Source organism: Mobula birostris, chromosome 20 (genome assembly GCF_030028105.1).
Source record: "Mobula birostris isolate sMobBir1 chromosome 20, sMobBir1.hap1, whole genome shotgun sequence".
Taxonomy (NCBI): domain Eukaryota; kingdom Metazoa; phylum Chordata; class Chondrichthyes; order Myliobatiformes; family Myliobatidae; genus Mobula; species Mobula birostris.
Window position 1 is genome coordinate 9,809,982 of NC_092389.1, and position 20,707 is coordinate 9,830,688.

Here is a 20,707-nt window from a genome sequence, read left to right on the forward strand (position 1 = left end):
TGGTGGAGGCAGATACACTAGTGAAGTTTAAGAGACTACTAGACAGCTATATGGAGGAATTTAAGGTGGGGGCTTATATGGGAGGCAGGGTTTAAGGGTCAGCACAACATTGTGGGCCGAAGGGCCTGTACTGTGCTGTATTGTTCTATGTTATTTTCAGAACTGTTTTGTAATTTATAACCATCTCTGTATGAGAAACATTAAACTCAAACTAAGCATGTTCCAGAATAACAAAGATGATTGGTAAAATGCTGACAAGTGTTGGGAATTTGAAGAATACATAGCAAACCTCACATTACATAAATATCCTTTTTTTCTCTGCTGTTTGCAGTATAGCTCAACGAAAAAAGAATTACAGAATCGCAAGTTTAATTCAGATCAGGCTTGGTTTGTCAGCAGTAATTATAACTGTTAAAGTGTTAATTAATTCTGATAAGTCAGAAGATAGATAATTAAAAATAAACTCGTGGATAAGTTACTTGATGATCAGTGTTTATTTACATGTGGAAATCCACTGAATCTTCCACTTAGCTAAATACTGAAAAATCATCAGAAATTTATCCATTATCGAACATTGTTACTCTTCGGCTACTCTTCTCTCTGGTGCAAAACTGAGTTTCCAATCTAAATTTTATCCACAGATGAGCAATACCTAAAGGTTGGTGGTTCTTTGTCAAATCACAGGTGCTTACTGAGATACAAGGGTGCTCTTTACTCATCACTAGAAAGCTTGCTGTTTATTTAGCTAGGACTTGCCTGTCTTCAGTGTCCGGTTAGGAACATTTAACATGTTGGCTGGTAGTTGTCTTGGGAGATTTGAGATTTCTTTCAGTTTCAGTAGTGGGCTGTGGTATTTTAAGACTAATTACCCAAATATTATTCAATTTATCAAGACAAGTTCCATGGAGTAGCGTGGACCTGAACATGGTAAGCAAGTATGGCTTTTACTGTCAGCGAATTATTCAGTTAAAAGAAAAGACTAGTGAATGTTTTGGGTGAAACCCTTTATAAGGACCAAAGTACAAACAACGAGAGTTATTTCTATTACTTGCTAAATTTTACAACTATACTGGTTACATGTGTATGGTATATGCATTGTATATAATACTTGTAAGATCATAAACTCAGGAAAATCAAGGTAGCTAAATATTTACAGCATGATTGAAGGTTCACACATAGTACAGGTGTCCCCCGCTTTTCGAACGTTCACTTTACAAAACCTCACTGTTACGAAAGACCTACATTAGTACCCTGTTTTCGCTAACAGAAGGTGTTTTCACTGCTACGAAAAAAATTCAGCGTGCGAAAAAAGCAGCGCACGCCCCGAGCAGCTGCTCTCCCCGGATTCTGAACGGCATTCTCACCGGCATTGGTTAAACACGTACCTGTGAGCGGCCATTAGCGAGATGAGTTCTATAGTATCGGAAAAGCCTAAAAGAGCCCGTAAGGGTGTTACACTTAGTGTAAAGCTAGACATAATTAAGCATTTCAATCGTGGTGAACGAAGTAAGGACAAAGTGAGTTTGGCTTGTGGAAGCTGACGAAGATGATGTTGAAGAGGTTTTGGCATCCCATGACCAAGAACTGATAGATGAAGAGCTGATGCAATTGGAAGAAAAAAAGATAACAATCAAAACCAAATGCAGTAGCGAACTGAATGTGAAGCAACTGCGTGAGATTTTCGCTGCAATGATAAAGTACGACTTTAATTTTGAAAGGTACGTGGGTTTAGGGGATATTTGCAGGATGGTTTGAGTGCTTACAAAGAACTGTGTGATAGAAAAATGTGCGAGGCTCAGCAGTCAAGCAAGCCTTCCACATCAGCCACAGCAGACGACGAACCTCAACCTTCGACATGGAGGCAGGCAGAGATAGAAGATGACCTGCCTGCTCTATTGGAAACAGATGATGATGAGATGACACCCCAGTGTCCCACCACCCCAACACCCAGGCCACGGACAGATACCGATTCGCGGAGAATGCAGCGGTAGCCGGGAGGCACACAGCACATCTTTAAGAAAAAAGCCAAAACAAACATGCTAATTAATTAGGTGCCGCCCGGCACGTAATTATCGGCCCAGATCAGAGACGACACAATCTGAAATCGGGACTGATCTGGGCCGACAATTACGTGCCGGGCGGCACCTAATTAATTAGCATGTTTGTTTTGGCTTTTTTCTTAAAGATGTGCTGTGTGCCTCCTGGCAACCCTGTACCCCTGCATGCTTCGTGGATCGGTATCGGTTGGTGGCCCGGAGGGTGGGGGCCACTGCACCACCCAAACCTGCGATGACTCAGCCTAACAGTGTGCTCGGCGCTGTCCTGATTCTGGTAAGTGATACACTGTACATACAGTATGTCTACTTTATATAGGCTGTGTATTTTTACATGGTATTTGGTATGATTTGGCAGCTTCATAGCTTAAAGGTTACTGGAGAGCACTTGTGCCGTGTTTCTGCCAACAGCGCTTGCGTGAGATTTTCTGCCGACGGCGCTTGCGTGAGATTTTCGCTATGGAGAACAGTGCAGTAATGATTGTGGAAAGGTATTTCTACCTAATATAGGCTGTGTATTTATCATATCATTCCTGCTTTTACTATGTGTTACTGTTACTTTAGGTTTTATGTGTTATTTGGCATGATTTGGTAGGTTATTTTTGGGTTTGCAAACGCTCACAAAATTTTCCCATCTAAATAAATGGTAATTGCTTTTTCACTTTACGACATTTCGGCTTACGAACTGTTTCATAGGAACGCTCTACCTTCGGATGGTGGGGGAAACCTGTATAGTTTATGAACAAGCAGGTTATAACAGCAGATCTAAAGGTGTGAGGAAATTTAGTTTTTGGACATTTTCCAGAAATGAAGAATATCTGTATATACAGTAAATAGATTTTTCAAAACCTACTAAGTCCATAACAATCACTTTAAAATTAAATAACTAACATGTGAATTGTTAATGATCTAATATTGAATATAAGCAGAATTTCTGGATAAAATGATACAGGTGAGAAATGCAGGAGTGGACTCAAACTTTTGAGATGGTGTCTGCAAGCACTCAGTATTAAAATTTTGTTGTTTTTTTTGAGGTGTCATGTATGTCACTCAGTTAGGTTGCCTTGCTTGTAAATTGCTAAATTGATATTAAGTGAGAATACTAACACTTTCTGTTGATATTTTTACTTCGTAGCCCAGACAGATGAGTTCAGTCGAACCTGTGAGCCCTTCAGTTTCAAATGCTCGAATGGAGTATGCATTAGCATGGAGTGGAAGTGTGATGGGGTGGATGACTGTGGAGACTACTCAGATGAAGCAAATTGTAGTAAGTAGACAGTCTTCCCTATGCCTGGTGGTTAATGATCATTCTATGAAATTTCTCCTTCTATAAAATGCATCATTTTCTTTAAACGTCAGTTGTTTAGATTTACCTATTGATCTAGAAAAATGGCTTTGAATCTCACTCGGGACTTGATGAATTTGATTTCAAATAATATGTAATGATTTCTTTTAAAGGCTAAGAACACTGGCATTAAACTGGTAGATTTGTTTCAAAACTGACATGGTTCACTAATGTCCTTTTGGGGAAGGAAGTCTATGATTTCTTGCCTAATCTGACCTGTGTGCTGCTCCAGACATACCAATCTGACTGCTGAGATTGGGCAATTAAGGTTAGACAGCAAATGCACTGCTGGTGAATACCCATCCCATAAATGATAACATTATACAGTGTAAATTACTTTAATTTTCTGTATTGTTTAAGCAATCAGGTTGCTAGACTTTTTTAAACAAAAATCCTTACCAGGCATTGAAACAACACACTCAAAAAATGCTGGTGAACGCAGCAGGCCAGGCAGCATCTCTAGGAAGAGGTACAGTTGACGTTTCGGGTCAAGATCCTTCGTCAGGACTAACTGAAAGAAGAGATAGTAAGAGATTTGAAAGTGTGGGGTGGGGGGGAAGAGATCTGAAATGATAGGAGAAGGCTGGAGGGGAGGGGTGGAGCTAAGAGCTGGACAGTTGATAGACAAAAGGGATACCAGGCTGGAGAAGAGAGAGGATCAAGGGACGGGAAGCCTGGGGAGAAAGAGAAGGGGGGAGGGGAGCCCAGCGGGTGGAGAGCAGGCAAGGAGTTATAGTGAGAGAGACAGGGAGAAAAGAGAGAGGAAAAAAAAGGGGGGAGAAAATAAAAAATATATTAAATAAGAGATGGGGTGTGAAGGGGAGGAGGGACATTAACGGAAGTTAGAGAAGTCAATATTCATGCCATCAGGTTTGAGGCTACCCAGACGGAAACAACACCTTATATTCCGACTGGGTAGCCTCCAACCTGATGGCATGAATATTGACTTCTCTAACTTCCGTTAATGCCCCTCCTCCCCTTCACACCCCATCCCTTATTTAACATATTTTTTATTTTTCCCTCTTTTTTTCTCTCTCTCTCTCTCTCTCTCTTTTTTTTCTTCCTCTGTCACTCTCACTATAACTTCTTGCCTGCTTTCCACCCTCCGGGCTCCCCTCCCTCCTTCTCTTTCTCCCCAGGCTTCCCATCCCATGAGCCTCTCTCTTCTCCAGCCTGGTAACCCTTTTGCCTATCAACTTTCCAGCTCTTAGATGTACCCCTCCCCTCCAGCCTTCCTCTATCATTTCGGATCTCCCCCTCCCCCCACACTTTTGAATTTCTTACTATCTCTTCTTTCGGTTAGTCCTCATGAAGGGTCTCGGCTCGAAACGTCGACCGTACCTCTTCCTATAGATGCTGCCCGGCCTGCTGCTTTCACCAGCACTTTTTGTGTGTGTTGTTTGAATTTCCAGCATCTGCAGATTTCCTCGTGACCAGGCATTGATATGGTTTTTGAATCTTTGCAGGATATCCTACTGAGGCACCTTCTTGTATGAAGTATTTTCAGTTCAGTTGCCGGAATGGAAAATGTATACCGATGTGGTGGAAATGTGATGGGGAGAATGACTGTGGAGACTGGTCTGATGAAGATGGCTGCCCTGGTAGGAGCCAAAATAAATACAATAATATGATTTGTTGTTTGGGTGGAATACACTAATAACTGGTGGGAAATGCTTGTAACTTGTCTCTACATCATTATGGCTGATAGTCACTGATTGCATTTACGAAGTCTCTGAGCACTTTAAATTACACAAGCATAGATGTCTCTGGACTAAGTACTGGAAGATGGGATTAATATGGATTGTTGCCACTGTATATCTTGGAAGTGATGAGCTGAATGCCCTTTTTCCAGACTGTATGACTCTGGGTGTTGGTTTAAGCAGGATTTAATTACAGTGTAGTAATGGAAATTGGTTTTGAAGTGAAAATAGTCACTTCCATTTACTATAATTATATGGGGTGAAAAGAGAAAGACCAAAGATGTAGAATAGAACATTGAAACAAATTTCAAATATGAAAACATTATTATTGTTAAAGAACAAGCTTGTATTTATGTGGTACCTTTCATATCTTTGACAGCCATATTGAAGTCCAGTTGGTAGCAAACAACCTTGTGGCCAGGTGAAGTTTTAGTCAGATGTGATTCCAGTTTCATTGGATGCTTGCATGTCTCTTTGGGCTTATTCTGTGTTTAACATGACAATGCAGCGCTCTTTGTATGGTACTGGTGCTTGTTGATATTTCCTGCTCAAGTTTGCATTGAGAAAGCAGAATTTGCAGAAAAAACAGATAGTTTTAGATGTGAAAGATCGTGTCTACTAATTTAGTTCTGGCTCCTAAAATTGCTACTTAAATTAGCCAAAGAACATGAGTCTTTGCATCTATTTCAGGTTCAATTCCTGTTCCACACACTACTGAAGTTCCTTTGAGTTGTGGCCCCAACCATTTCAGATGCAATTCTGGGGGATGCATTGTAAACCATTGGGTATGTGATGATTACGAAGATTGTGGGGATGGTTCTGATGAGGAAGGTTGCCCATCTATTTCAGGTAAGAACACATGATGGCTGTACATAAACTGAGATCTTGGCTTCATTGAACATAATATATGTTGCAAAATATTGGGGTTTCTTTATGCACCTTTCTTGTTTAAAGTCTGATTTTCTTTTTTAAGTGTTTGTCACAATCAGTGAGTAAAACAGAAATTTATTTCATTATTAAATATTGCACTGCTAAAACTTAAATTTATCACACCTTATTGCAGACCATAGCTGGGGCTTATTGAACAAAGGTTGCATTTATTTACTTCAAAGTTCTTGCTGCATTGATTCCTGGAATTTCCAACATGTATAAATTTTGCAGCTGGTGATTCTCTAGTAATTGTTTGCATGTATGTTTTATAATAAATCTCTTGAATATATTTCTAGTTGGTGCTATTACTGGCCACTGCAATTGAAGTATCGAAAGCCATGATTTTCTCGAGTAGTGCTTTTTTGCTGCTGTTGATTTAATGGCATATTATGGAACATTTGCTGAATTTGACTATTCACTCATCAAGTTTTGCCAAAACCCTATGCTAGGATAGTAACTTGAAGAGAGAGTCTAGATGTACTATGCACCTGGCCCTTGGTCTTCTGTGTGAGGAGACTAACATGGAAATGGGGTTAATGACCTTGCGGATAAAACTTGATGTATTAATTGTTAATATATCAATGTTTTTAAATTACATTTTTTATTTTATTATTTTAATAATAGAATTTCCCTGAATATCAGTGAGTTTTTAAAATACTTTGATAGGCTGTGAACTATGACCTACTTGTAGTAAGGAGCCATCTTGAAAGCAGTTCAAGATCCTCTTAGTTTATAGACAATTCCTCTGCTATTGATTGTCCATAGTTTACAATAGTGAGTTTTGCTACCCTGTTACATTGGCTTCAGTGATGATCATCTTTAACTGAGCAGCTGTGATTCTAGAACAGTTGTCCATTGAACTTTGATTTAGTTCATAATCAGCAAATGGGTCAGCTGACCTAAAACTGAATATGTGGGGAGCAATTAAAATTTGAGGAACTGAAAGTTGTTTCACATATTGCACTGTTTTATCCAGTTTGGATCTTGCATGGCTAAGATTGCCTCTCCCATCAAACACCTGTATTTCTGTATTATCATCTGGTTAGTCCCAGATGAACTTTGCATTGTAATACAACAGTACAATGCAGATGTTGGCTCTACAGGATGCGATGTTCCTGCTGACCATGGTGCCAGTTCAGAGTTTGCACATGGTCTATATCCCTTCATTCCCTGACTGTCTAAATGCAAAATGTCTCTTAAAGGTCACTGCAGTATCTGCTACCACATTTCACCTGGTAGTGCATTCCAGGTATCTTTTTTTTTTAAATGTGTCCCATCTATTTCCTTTAAACTTTGATCCTGTCACCATAAAGTTATCCCTGTTAGTTTTTCCTGGGGGTGGGGGGGAGACTGTTTACCCCCTATGCATCTCATAATTTGATACGCTTGTATCAGGTCACCCTTCAGCCTGCGATGCTTCAGAATAAACAATCCAAATTTGTTCAACCTCTCCTTATACCAATACTCTAATCCAGGCAACATCCTGGTGAACCTTCTTTGCACTCCCCAAAGCCTCCCCATCCTTTGTGTAATGTTCTCATTGAGTATGAAATGTTCATTTTCGAGTTAGTTGTTGCTGCATAAAACCTATAATTTTCACTGCGAAGATAAAATATGATTTTCTTCTTCCTGACCGAGGCTATGACATGTTTGAGGAAGCATTATATTTGGTTAGATACATAGATACTTTATTGATCCCAAAGGAAATTACAGTGTTACAGCATTATAAGTGCACAGATATACAAATATTAGAAGAAAAGAGAATTTAAAAAAAAAAGTTACCTCAAACAGTCTAACAGTAGGGGGTCATCACTTCCCCAGCTATAGGTTGACTCATTATAGAGCCTAATGACCGAAGGTAAGAATGACCTCATATACCGCTCTTAAGAGCAGCACGATTGTCTTAGTCTATTACTAAAAGTGCTCCTCTGTTCAGCCAAGGTGGCATGCAGAGGGTGGGAAACATTGTCCAGAATTACCAGGATTTTCCATCGGGTCCTTTGTTCTACCACAGCCTCTAGTGTGTATAGTTTGGCTCATGTAACAGAACCAACCTTTCTCATGAGTTTATTGAACCTGTTGGCATTACCCATGTTAATGCCATTGCCCCAACACAGCACCACATAGAAATGATACTACGTAACTCGAACTTGTTTGTCTTGTTGCCTGCTTTGGAAACTCTAATTTCTCATTACTGATGTCTGTTATCTTTGTCCACATTAATTTGATTTATTAAGTTTATTTGGGATGCTTTTGTGTTAATTTTTTTAGTTTAGTGCAATCAGAATTGATTTTTGAAAACTCTTAATCCATTGAGCATTCAAAATCTTGGGGGTCATGTAATGCATTTTATATCGGCAGCAAACAGAACAACTGTTTCTACCACTACGGCACGGCCTCCTGGAAGATGTAGTATCACAGAATTTTCTTGTGCCCGAGGCCATAACTGCATTCCCAACTGGAAGCAATGCGATGGTCACCGAGATTGTCGTGATGGATCAGATGAACGCCACTGCCGTAAGTACATTTGCTGAACAACTTGCAACTGAATCTGTTGAATTAATTAGCAAATTAAGAGAATTCTTAAGATTTTATACCAGAAGTAGGGAGTGACTTAAATGCACTGATTCAAGGACAGTTTTCTCTAACTAGTTACATTCAGTTGTCCATTACCAGTCCTCATTTGTGGTAGAAAGAGATATAGTTGCTTGTAATAACCAACCCCTTCGGATGTATTATCTCTATGCATTTATTTTGCCATCAACTTGTGGGAATAGGTGTGCATTAAAGAAAAAAAGAGGGAAAAAGAAAAGGTAGTGAGTGAGAATATTTAAAATTGACTACAACTTATGGCCATCTTACTGTGACGTGAATAAATTAGCTGTTTGTACTCTTAGTTATGAAGCTATTTATAGTATTGGCAAAAACAGTATAATAACCTTAAGAACAGACTTTCTTCAAATGTTGATACACTTAGTCACCTCACTGAGATGAGAGAGTTCCAAATTTAAAAAAAAGTCTTAGAAAACTGGACATAAGCCCATCGATCAATACGTGCAGTATGCTGAAGGTCTTTGCTTGAAATGGTAGTGTTTTATCTTTAATATGCATATTGCCCTGCTGAACATATTGTTTCATTGTGATTAACTCTTGAGTTGTTTAAAATCTGGCACTTCATTGCAACAATCTAATTTTCAGCTACCCATGCTCCATTGCTTTGCTCAAATGGAACTGTATGTGACAATGGCGAGACATGTGTAAGCCCACTGGAACAATGTGATGGATTTCTGGACTGCGCTGATAACAGTGATGAGAAGAACTGCTCAAGTAAGTCGCAGGTGTAAATATTAAGGTTGCCAAGCAGCGTCTAACTTGAAGTAACTGGTGTTTTAAAGTTATTTGAGTAAGGAGTTGAAACCAACTCTGTAAGATTTAGCAACTTTAGTTTGTAGTGGTGTTATTGTGATAAAGAAAATTAAATTCAAATTTAATCAAAGTATTTTTCTTTTTTTTTGTGACAGTACAACTCTGAAAGAAGCTTGTTTTCCTTATTTATTTTTTTGTCTTTATACAGTTGGGGATTATAAATATTTCCATCACAGCATGATGTCCAGCTCTGGAACAGAATCTTTACTCTTTGATTTCAAGTATAACATTAAGATATTATGAGAGACCCATGTTGTCCATTGTTGGGTAATGAGTCAGGATGATAAAGCATGTTAAACCTTTATTTGCCCTTAAGTGCAAAACAAGGCATCAGCTTCGATGCTGAAAAATTGCATTGTTAATCCAGATCCAGGCCTGGCTTTAAGTCCTGATTTATCTGGGACTCAGAACTCCTGCTGCTTCCTATACAGACCTTGCTTTCCCTGTCCAAAAGTGCTTTGCACCAATTTTATGATTGCAGTATGTAGATTAAGAGTGTTGGTATCTTGTTTTTAAAGGATCATAAAGTTGTTCAATAGATGTCACTTAAGATTTTTTTTTGCCTATGTGAATGTTTCAGCGTCTCTTTTTTTATATTTGCGCCATCAGTTTCTTCTGTAGCTGATTCGGTAGTGCAAAATATGCAACTGACAAGATCTTGCCAGGACTGTATCCTTCACAACATACGGCCTCAATTTTCTGAGCTATTTTCCCCTTGTGTTAGTAAGCGTGAACAACTGGGAAAGGGAACAGCATATTAAGAATTTCAATGAATAGATCAATAACCTAGCTCCTTAAGTAAAAAGGTATAGAAATGGAGAAATAGTGATGGAGGTGAAATTCAAAGTCAAATCTGATGTGCAAAATAAGGGGAAATGACTAGATACTGAGATAATGAAATAGAAGAAAGTGAACATTGTGTCCATTTAATTAGAATTGTTACATGAAAGATTGAGAAAAGATCAATTTGAAATATTTAATTTGACTTGATTCCATGTTAATGGGTATCTTGCTATTGGAAAAAAAATACATTATTTGGACAAGAATGTATTGTGGAGAAATAAATCGCAAATTGAAAGTATACTACCAATGAGTTGTCTGCAGCACTACTGCTTTAAAAAAAATCTCAGCACCTAATTCACATTCAAGTGTAACAAGTGTTGTGACAGTCTGATACTTGTGGTATGGATACACACTAAACTTGCCTGAAGAACTCAGCTATCATTTTAACCAAGTCCCCCTTTAGCTCCATGATTATTTAATTAGTGTCAAACAAATTCAGATCTGAATATTAACCTCAACAAGTGTGAAGTCTCATTCTTGTTGATTTCATTATTTTCAGTTTAGTAAGAAAAATAATTGTCACTCTCTTCTTGTGCAATCTAGTCATTCTGGTTCTCCCTATTTCACTATTGTTTTGACATTGAATTCACTATTCCAACTGGAATTGCTTGACTTTACACGGTTCTTTAATGATTTTCAATTTGATGCATTAAGGAGAAATACAGAACCAACAAAATTTACAAAATAGTTCTCCATTCCTAAAATTAGCTGATGTTTTTCAATATTAATAGTAGAATACTTTGTTCAGATACCATTTCAACCAAATTCTTGTACAGCATATTGAGTTTTTTTTCTTGTATTCATGCGGTGTGTAAACATTGTCTGGTATTTATTGTACACTGAAGTCATTGCTCAGGGAGGTTAAGTAAATTTATTATATGGGTCTGGTATCCTACAGACTACAGATTACATTTCCTGAAGAGCTTTTTTCTAATAGCAATCCAGTAGTAATTTCAAAAGTGACATTGTCATAGAAATGAACAGCACAGAAACAGGCCCTTCAGCCTATTTAATCCATGCCAAACCAGTTAAACTGCCTACTCCCATTGACCCTTGCCATCTACGTACCTATCCAGACTTCTCTAAAACATTGAAATCAAGTTTGCATGCACCATTTCTGCTGGCAGCTTGTTCTACACACTCTCGGCCCTCGTGAGTGAAGAAGTTTCCCTTCATGTTCCCCTTAAATATTTCACTTTTCACTCTTAACCCATGACCTTGAGTTATAGTCCCACCTAAATACAGTGGAAAAAACGTGCTTGCATTTGCCCTATCTATACCCCTCATAATTTTGTATACCTCTATCAAATCTTCCCTCAATCTTCTACATTCCCAGGATTAATGTCCTAACCTATTCAGTCTTTCCTTATAATTCGGGTCCTCCAGTCCTGGCAACTTATTTGTAAATTTTCTCTGTATTCTTCCAAGCTTATTTACATCTTTCCTGTAGGTAGGTGACCAAAACTGCACGCGATACTCCAAATTAGGCTCCACCAATGTCATGTACAACTTCAACATAACATCCCAACTACTGTACTCATAACTTCGATTTATGAAGGCCAACGTGCCAAAAGCTTTCTTTTTGACTCCATCTACCTGTGACACCATTCTCAATGTATTATGGACCTGTTTTCCCAGATTCCTTTATTCTGGATCACCCCTCAGTGTCCTACAGTTAACTGATTAGGACCTACCCTGGTTTGTCCTACTGAAGTGCAAAGCCTCACACTTGTCTGCATTAAATTCCACATGCCATTCTCCAGCCATTTTTCCAGATCCTGCTGCAAGCTCTGATAGTCTTCCTCGTTGTCCACTACACCTCCAATCTTAGTGTTGTCTGCATATTGCTGATCCATTTAACCACACTGTTATCCATACCATTGATATAGATGAGAAGCAGCAATGGACCATGCACCAATCCCAGTGGCACTGCACTAGTCACAGGCCTCCAGTTAGAGGGGCAACCATCCGTTACCATAGTCTGGTTCTCCCTCAAAGCCGATGTCTAATCCAATTTACTACCTCCTCTTAAATGCCAAGCGACTGAACCTTCTTGACTAACCTCCAATGTGGGACCTTGTCAAATGCCTTGCTAAGTCTATATAGGACATTCATTGCTGTGCCTTCATCAGCCCTCCTGGTAATTTCCTCAAAAAAAAAACAACTCTAAGATTGGTTAGACACGATCTACCACACATGAAGCCATGCTGATTATTCCTAATCAATCCCTGTTTATCTAAATACTTATATCTGGTACCTCAGAATATCTTCCAATAGCTTTCCCACTATGGATGTCAGGCTCACCAGCCTATAATATCCTGGTTTACTTTTAAAGCCTTTCATAAACAGCAGAACAGCATTAGCGATCCTCCAATACCTCACTTGTTGCTAAGGATTCTAGGTCCCCTGCAATTCCTGCACTTGCCCCACCACAGGGTCCAATTGAACACCTTGTCAGGCTTTGACGATTTATCCACCCTAACTTGCCTCAAGACAGCAATCATCTCCTCTTCTGTAATCTGTATAGAGTCCATGAAATCAATGCTGTTTTGCCTCACTTCTATAGACCCTGTGTCTGTCTCCTGTGTAAGTACAGGTATAAAAAAAATCCATTTAATATCGACCCCAGTGCATAGTGTAGTGATTAGTACAGCGCTTTCCAGTACCAAGGACCCAGGTTCAATTCCTGCCACTGTCTGTAAGGAGTTTATACGTTCTTCCCATGGTCAAGTGGGTTTCCTCCAGTGCTCTCTTGTTGGGATTTCTATATACTGATGAAGGGAACTTTTCCTGAACACATCTGACAAACTCCGTCCCATATAGTCATTTCACAGTATGGGAGTCCCAGTCAATATGTGGAAAGTTAAATCAGCTACTATAGCAACCTTGTAACAATCAATTACCCTTGCAACAGTCTGATCTTTTTACAAGTTTGTTCCTCTACATTCCTAGGGTTGTTGTGTGGTCTATAATATAGCCCCATTAACATGGTCATGCCTTTCTTATTCCTCAGTTCTACCCATAACAATTCATTGGACAAGTTACCATTCTGTCCTGGCTGAGCACTGCCGTGACATTTTTCCTGACAGTAACGCTGCCCCTCGTCCTTTAATCCCTCCCACTCTGTTGCATCTAAAATAAGGGAATTGCGGAATATTGAACTGTCACTCCTGCCCCTCCTGCAGCCAAGTCTCACTAATAGCTACAATATCATAATTCCAGGTGTTGATCCATGCCCTGAGCTTATCTGCCTTTCTTATGATATTTCTTGCATTGAAATATATACAGCTTAGGACATTAGTCACAACATGCTCGATGTCTTGATTCCTGACTTTGTCTGAGGTCTTAACATCTGTCTCCACAGCCTCTCCACTATCTTCTCTGACATTCTGGTTCCCATTCCCCTGTAACTCTAGTTTAAGCCCCACCGTGCAGCACTAGCAAATCTTCCCGCTAGGAACTAAGTCCCCCTCCAGTTTTGGTGCAAGCTGTCTCTTCTGTACAAGTCCCACCTTCCCTGGAAGAGAGCCCATTGATCCAAATATCTGATGCCCTCCCTCCTACACAATCTCCTTAGCCACATACTAAACTGTATAATCTTCTGATTTCTGTCCTCACTAGCACGTGGCATGGTAGCAATCCTGAGCTGTTGCCCATTAACCTCGCACCAAACTCCCTGAACTCACTTTGCAGAACCTTGTTATTCTTCTTATCCATGTCATTGGTACCTACATGGACCACTACCTCTGGCTGCTCACCCTCCCACTTAAGAATACTGAGGACTCAATTGGAGATGTCCTGGACCTTGGCATCCAGGAGACAACATGCCATCTGGGAATCTCGTTGTTGTCCACAGGACCTCCTTTCTGTTTCCCTAACGAATTTCCTATCACCACATGTTGCCTCTTCTCTTCTCTCCCCCCCCCCCCCCCCCCGCCTTTTCCTTCTGAGTCACAGAGCCAGGCTCAGTGCTAGAGACCTGACCACTATGGCTTTCCTCTGCTCGGTCACTCCCCCTCTTTTCTTCCCCCACCCCAACAGTATCCAAAGTGGTATACCTGTTGTTGAGGGGGATGGCCACAGGGGTACTCTACACAAGCTCCTTAAACCCTTCCTCCTCCTTGACTGCCACCCAGTTTCCTGTGTCCTGTATCTTGGGTGTAACTACCTCTCTATATATCCTATCTATAACCCCACCCCACTCAGCCTCCTGAATGATCTGGAGTTCATCCAGTTCCAGCTCCAGGTCCTTAACACAGATTGTTAGAAGCCGCAGCTGGATTCACTTCTTGCAGGTGTGATGTTTTTTGTTCCCAGATGCCATGGTGGGATTTGAGCTACTCTCTCCCAAATTAGTAATCCAAACTTCTGGATTCTAGTTGTTGGAGCAATTTTGCTATTTGCATGCCTGCGGATGAGACAATTGAAGTATGGTGTTATGTCAGCACTATGACATTCTCAAGGCAAATGAAAATATTGTTTATGCAGTGAATGCACTACTTATTGACATTGTACTTTGTTGTGTAACTTGTTCCTCTCTTTGAAGTGGCAATGCCCCTGAACCTGATGTAGCCTGTTCATGACTGTGTGATGAGATTGAGTGTAATTATTAAGAAGCAATTGGCTGCATGGCACAGTTTTTCATCAAATTTCCAAAAGGATCACCACCCTCTGTTGACCAATATTATTTTTGTCATTTTATCACACCAGCTTTCACCATGCAGATATGTATCATTCTGGGCTTTGTCCTGCCTAAGTACTTGATTAAAACTCTTAATTATTGAATAGAAATGACGACATAGTTTCACTTCTCATAGATGGGGTCTGACCTGTTGAGTATTTGCACCATTTTCTGTTTGGGTTTCGGATGTTCGGCGTTTATGAATTTTGTCTTTGTAAAAGGATTATATTAATATTTTTTCTTATTTAAATCCCAGTACAAAGAAGGTGCAGCCATTAACATCATTCTGTTTGAGTGTGCAACAAAATGAACATTTTTATTTTTTAAGGTGACACTACAGTGTATCAAATACGTTGTCTTCATTGGTCAGCTGATTTCAGTGGTGCAGTGTCTTTAACGTGGAACAAGCCAGAGAATATAAGACCAGCATGTGTCTACATTGTATCCTACAGGTATCAATCCTGTTTTATAAATGCTTGCTTTCTTTCCCAGTGTTATTAAATAAAATTGAAAGTTCTGGCTTATCATTCAGTTCTCAATTATTTTTGTAACTTATCTTTCTAGTTTGTGTTTGAGCCCCAACTAATGATTTTCAAAGATTCAAAGTATGTATGCAATATACAACCCTGAGATTTGTTTTCCTGCACCTAGCCATGAAACTCCATGGAACCCGTTCAAAAACAATCAAACACCCTAGCGCAAAAGAAAAGAATAATTTGCGCAAACAGCAAAAAAAAGCGAATAGCGCACAGAGTATTAAACATCAAACTGCAGAGTCCTTGAAACAATCTAGGAATGTTCGGTTTAGTTCAGTTCAATTTGGTGATGTGTCATTCATTGACTGCAAGCCGCAGAGCCTGTCCGCGACTTAAGTGCCCCAGTCAAAGTTGCGCAAAATAGCAATTTAGAAAAAAAGTAGTCAGAAACGTAACAAGAACTGCAGAGTCCTCTTAAAAATGAATCTCCTCCACAAACTGTGCCAATCAAACCCCCAAGACCCAAAACTCCTGCATCATCTTCTGGCAGCAGCAAGCGAGAGGGTGAGGGAGTCCAGTCAAACGCAGGCAGATGGCGCTGAACACCCGCTCGCCTTCTACTCATGTCCTTGTTGATTTCAGTCTTGCAATTTTACATATGATTTTATGAGTTTTCCTTATTTCTGGTAAAATTCTTCATCTGAACATTTTTATCCTTGTATTTAAACTATCATAAGTGCTTAAAAGATACTTTATTTCTGGATTGAAGGATGGGGAGATTAGGGTTCAGGTTATTTTTTTCATTCCCCCAAGTTGCACTTTGCTAGGCCAGATGGCGCATGCTTCCCATTGTAAAAGATGCATTGTAAGCTTTCCTTTTGTTTGTGTCTTTGATAGCTAATTAGATGAGTCGTTAACTCTGGCAGATAACCAGTTCTGATGGTTTATCTCTATTGTGATGAATCTATGGCATTTATTCTAGCTAACATTTTAGTTTCAACCAGCAGAGCTAGAAAAGATTTATTGCTGTTTAGTGAGAATATTAAACACAAAATGGCTGCTATTCTTAGCAACTTCAGTTGTGCATATTATTAGACGTATTTAAGATCTGGCTGTATTAATTTTATTTTCATTTTAATTTGTAATTTGCTTTTACCTCTCCAAATGAATTACTATTAACCAGTGAGAAAAAAGTTTTAATGAGGGTTCTGGGATTTTCTTTTAAACATGATATTTATTTGTTCGGATGAAAGCAAGTTTTTTTAATCGTCTTTATTACAAGCATGTAATTTTTTTCTGTAATGCTTTTCATCATACAGAGTTGTTAATTGTTAGATTTATTAATACTTCTAGAAAAATCTGTGCAATGTTGTATAGGTAATATCAGGTGGTTTGGGAAATTAAGCTAGCATTTGTGAATATTTAATATGCTTACAAACTTGTTAACATTGATATTGGTTAGTGCCTTAATGGTTTCTTGGAGGTTCTGTGGTCATTTTTGGTCTGATATATACAGTGGATTCCAGTCAATTGTGCCATCCGTTAATTGGGGCGGCCATTTGTTGGGATACTCTTAAAGAACAAAAACTTATCAAGGAAATAACTGGGATTCCCTTTGTTTATTTGGGGCACTATACTGCTTAATTGGGACAGGAGACTGTTGCCAAGCAGTTTCTAAGTCGTATGCACTTGTGTGGCATTTAGACACTACACCATGCTTAAAGCAAACAGATTTTAAGTAGCGTTAGTTGCATGTGCTTATTATGTTATCCATTGGACCAATGGACACTGATTCAAAAACAGACTTTTGATATTTTTTTTATTTTGACTTTAAAATTTTCGTACCCTTGCCAAGATGCCACAAAAAATATTTGACACTAGCTGAAAAACTAGGGATAACTGGAGTGCTGAAATCTACAATTGCATGTAGCTTTCGTGCTATTCCGGTTTCAAGTATTCAGGGTTGGAGATGCCAGAAACAGCTGGGAGTGAAAATGAAATGATTTCACTGGTTCAAGTTGGGAACTCTGCAGAATTTGAATGTCAGAATCAGAATTGGGTTTAATATCACCGGCATATGTTGTGAAATTTGTTATGTGGCAGCAGTGCATTCCAATTCATAACAATAAAAACTGAATTACAACAAGTATATTTAAATATACTAAACAGAATTAGTCCAAAAGAAAGTAGTGAGGTACTGTTCATGGGTTCATTATCCGTTCAGAAATCTGATGGCAGAGGGGAAGAAGCTGTTCCTATACCTTCTCTCTGATGGTAGCAGTGTGAAGAGGGCATCGCTCCTTGAAGATGTCCTGGATGCTCTGGAGGCTAGTGCCCTTGATGGAGCTCACTGAATTCACAACTTTTTGCAGCATCTTTGAAGAACTAGAGTACTCTTCATGGTACATCTGTAGAAAGTTGCAAGTGTCTTAATATCTTTGATGTACCAAATCTCCTCAAACTCCTAATGCCCTTCTTAGTAGCTGCACCTTTATGTGGGCCATGGATAAATGCTCAGAGATGTTGACACCCAGGAACTTGAAATTGCTCTTTCCACTTTTCATCCCTCTGAGGACTGATGGGTGTTCCCTTGTCTTTCCTTTTCTGAAATCTTGAATGTCACAATGAAAATGAAGATTTGGAGAATGCAATCATGGAAAGTATTCTATCAAAACACAAAGGTGGGAAATGTGAAGATGAGGAAGGTGATGAAATTGACACACCTGAACTTGACTACGCAAGATGTCAGAAAATTTATAGCTGGATTGCGACACTACATCATGTGGGAAGGCAATGAAGGCAGTCCATTATCTGCACTAGGTGTCTGCGCTGATTTTTGTTTTCTTTTACAGTCAATCAAAAGAACATGGCAATGTACACTGGATTGAATTCCACTGTCGATAATTATTAGGAACAAATACATTTTTGTAGTATTAATTTCATATAAATACATAATTTGTTCAGTGATACAATAATTTTATAATACCTTTTTAACTATTTCCACAAACCTTTGGCTAATTGGGGCAGCTGCCAATATCCACTGGTCTTGATGTGTCCTAATTAACTGGAATCCACTGTATTTACTTTTGGTTGGTTTTCCAATATAATATGGATACTCAGTGATATCAAATAATGACAATCCTTATAATTATTTATTGTCATGGCCTTTGTTCACAGTTGCAGAAAAACAACTGACTAAATTTTATATCCCATGGATAACTGGACATTTTGTTTTGCATTTTAGATAAATGTCTCAGCTGCAGAACATGTCATGTGTATGGCTGAGAGGGGTTTAAAAAAAACAAGTTTTTTTTTGCACTTGGCAATACTTGGAGCATTTGTAGTGGGCAGAATGGATTATTTCAAGTACTTTGAGTGTCAATACTGCCTCATTCTTTATAAATATGGTAAAATTAAAGAAAAAAAGATTCTAAAAGGATTTTGCCTGACTGCCAGGTTTGTGTTATATACTGCAACTCTTTGCAGTGTTGTGGAGCAATATGGTACAATTTTAGATCCATGGTATGTATGGCACGTACTGAGTTTGCATTTAAACGGTATTACTATGAGGACATTGAAAGAAAAAGACTTGAATTTTTGATAACCTTTCAAGATGTCAAAGAGCTTCACAACTTATAGCGTACATCTAATGTGTAGCCTTTGTTGTGATCCAGAAGTAACATACTGTGGATACTTAAGTATCTTAAAAAGTTCTCTTCCCTTTTTAAAAAAAAGTGTGGAGGAATTTTTATATCTCGTTCCAAGAGAGCAGACTGAACTTGAGTTTTGTATTCTATTCAAAAGACAATGCGACGCTATTGATTCTATCTTTGAACTGCACCAGATTTGCCAACCTAGAATTTTATATGTGAATATCTGGAAAGGATCTTGAACCCACAGTTTTGTGACTTCGAGGCAACTGTGCTACCAACTGAGCCACAGGGAGGGAAAATGTGGTCATCCTGAGCTCTTGAAATGCAACTGCGTTCAATCATTGAGGTTGTGGAGAAGTTGATAATTATGGAAGAATTATGAGAAAGCAGGTGATGGGGAGATGAGAGGGAAAGGAAGAACAGGAGGAAGTATAGCAGCTCATGTACAGCATCCAACTTAAAAACAAAAGTCTTAAACTAGTTTTTAAAGGAAACTAATAAACACTGGAAATACACAGCAGATTTGTTAACTTCTGAAGAACAAAGCACTTCCATTTTGTCACAAAGGCATGAAACTTCACTTCATATTCATTGTACTATTTCAGTATGTTTAAAAAAATTTCTGGCATTTGGTCATTTACTGTTGGATAATGTATTTTTCTTTTTTTAGTTTGGTAGGTGGGGAGTGGAAGCACGTGGAAGTTGGCAATAAAACTGCAGTTATAATAAAGGTTATGAAACCTGACACGACCTACCAGGTGAAAGTGGAAGTGCAGTGCCTAAATAAAGTCCACAAAGCTAACAATACTGTCATAATCCGAACACCTGAGGGCTGTAAGTGATTTTTTTTTTCTCTCTCTGTTCTAAATACAATTTTCCTTTGGATAATCTTGCAGAAAATTCATCATTCTGTAAAGCATATATTAATTCAACCTGAAGTTGATTTTGCACCTTCAGTAATGCAAAGCAGAGTCAGATACTTGACCTAATTCACTTTTCCTGTGCAGTAATTGGAGGAGATAATGCCAAATGTTTATGGCTCAGGCGCTGGTGTGCATTTTCTTTGCTCTATTGAAAATAATTGTGTAAACTTCATTAATGCTCAGAAGAGCTGTTGGTCAACAGAAAAGTAAAACAGGCAAACAGTTTAACTTAGCTGCTGGTGTTTGTGTAATTTTTGTGAACCTAACCTGAGGCACCCTTGGCTAGTTCTACTCAAATATTACCACATACTATTGTACAACTGGAGCTTTTGCGCAAGTCTTAATTGTTCAGTTGCATCATTGTGTTGTTTTCCAAAGGAAAAGCTTTGTGCTGTTTTTAAGCCATGTTTTCTCCCAATAACTTTATCTTTGCTCCTGTGATCTAAATTAACATCTGCTATCATATAAAAGAGAAAATCTGCACATGCTGGAAATCCAAGCAACCCACATAAAATGCTGGAGGAACTCAGCAGACCAGACAGCATCTATGGAAAAGAGTAAACAGTCGATGTTTTGGGTCAAGGCCCTTCATCGTGACTGGGGGAAAAAAAATAGGAAGTCAGAGTAAGAAGGTGGGGCGAGGGAAGAAAGAAATACGAAGTAGTAGGTGATAAGT

The 20,707-nt window shown here is 38.9% G+C and overlaps 1 protein-coding gene across 2 annotated transcripts in view; it reads left to right on the forward strand.

Annotated features, from left to right (window-relative positions):
* The window catches only part of sorl1 (sortilin-related receptor, L(DLR class) A repeats containing), a 244,381-nt gene that overhangs the window by 160,774 nt on the left and 62,900 nt on the right, over positions 1-20,707 (forward strand). For both annotated transcript variants that reach the window (XM_072238121.1, XM_072238122.1), the window contains exons 29-35: positions 3,190-3,321; positions 4,866-5,000; positions 5,790-5,948; positions 8,391-8,546; positions 9,228-9,356; positions 15,308-15,431; positions 19,779-19,942. In XM_072238121.1, the coding sequence (XP_072094222.1) occupies positions 3,190-3,321; positions 4,866-5,000; positions 5,790-5,948; positions 8,391-8,546; positions 9,228-9,356; positions 15,308-15,431; positions 19,779-19,942 (999 nt within the window). The remainder of the gene's footprint in view (positions 1-3,189; positions 3,322-4,865; positions 5,001-5,789; positions 5,949-8,390; positions 8,547-9,227; positions 9,357-15,307; positions 15,432-19,778; positions 19,943-20,707) is intronic.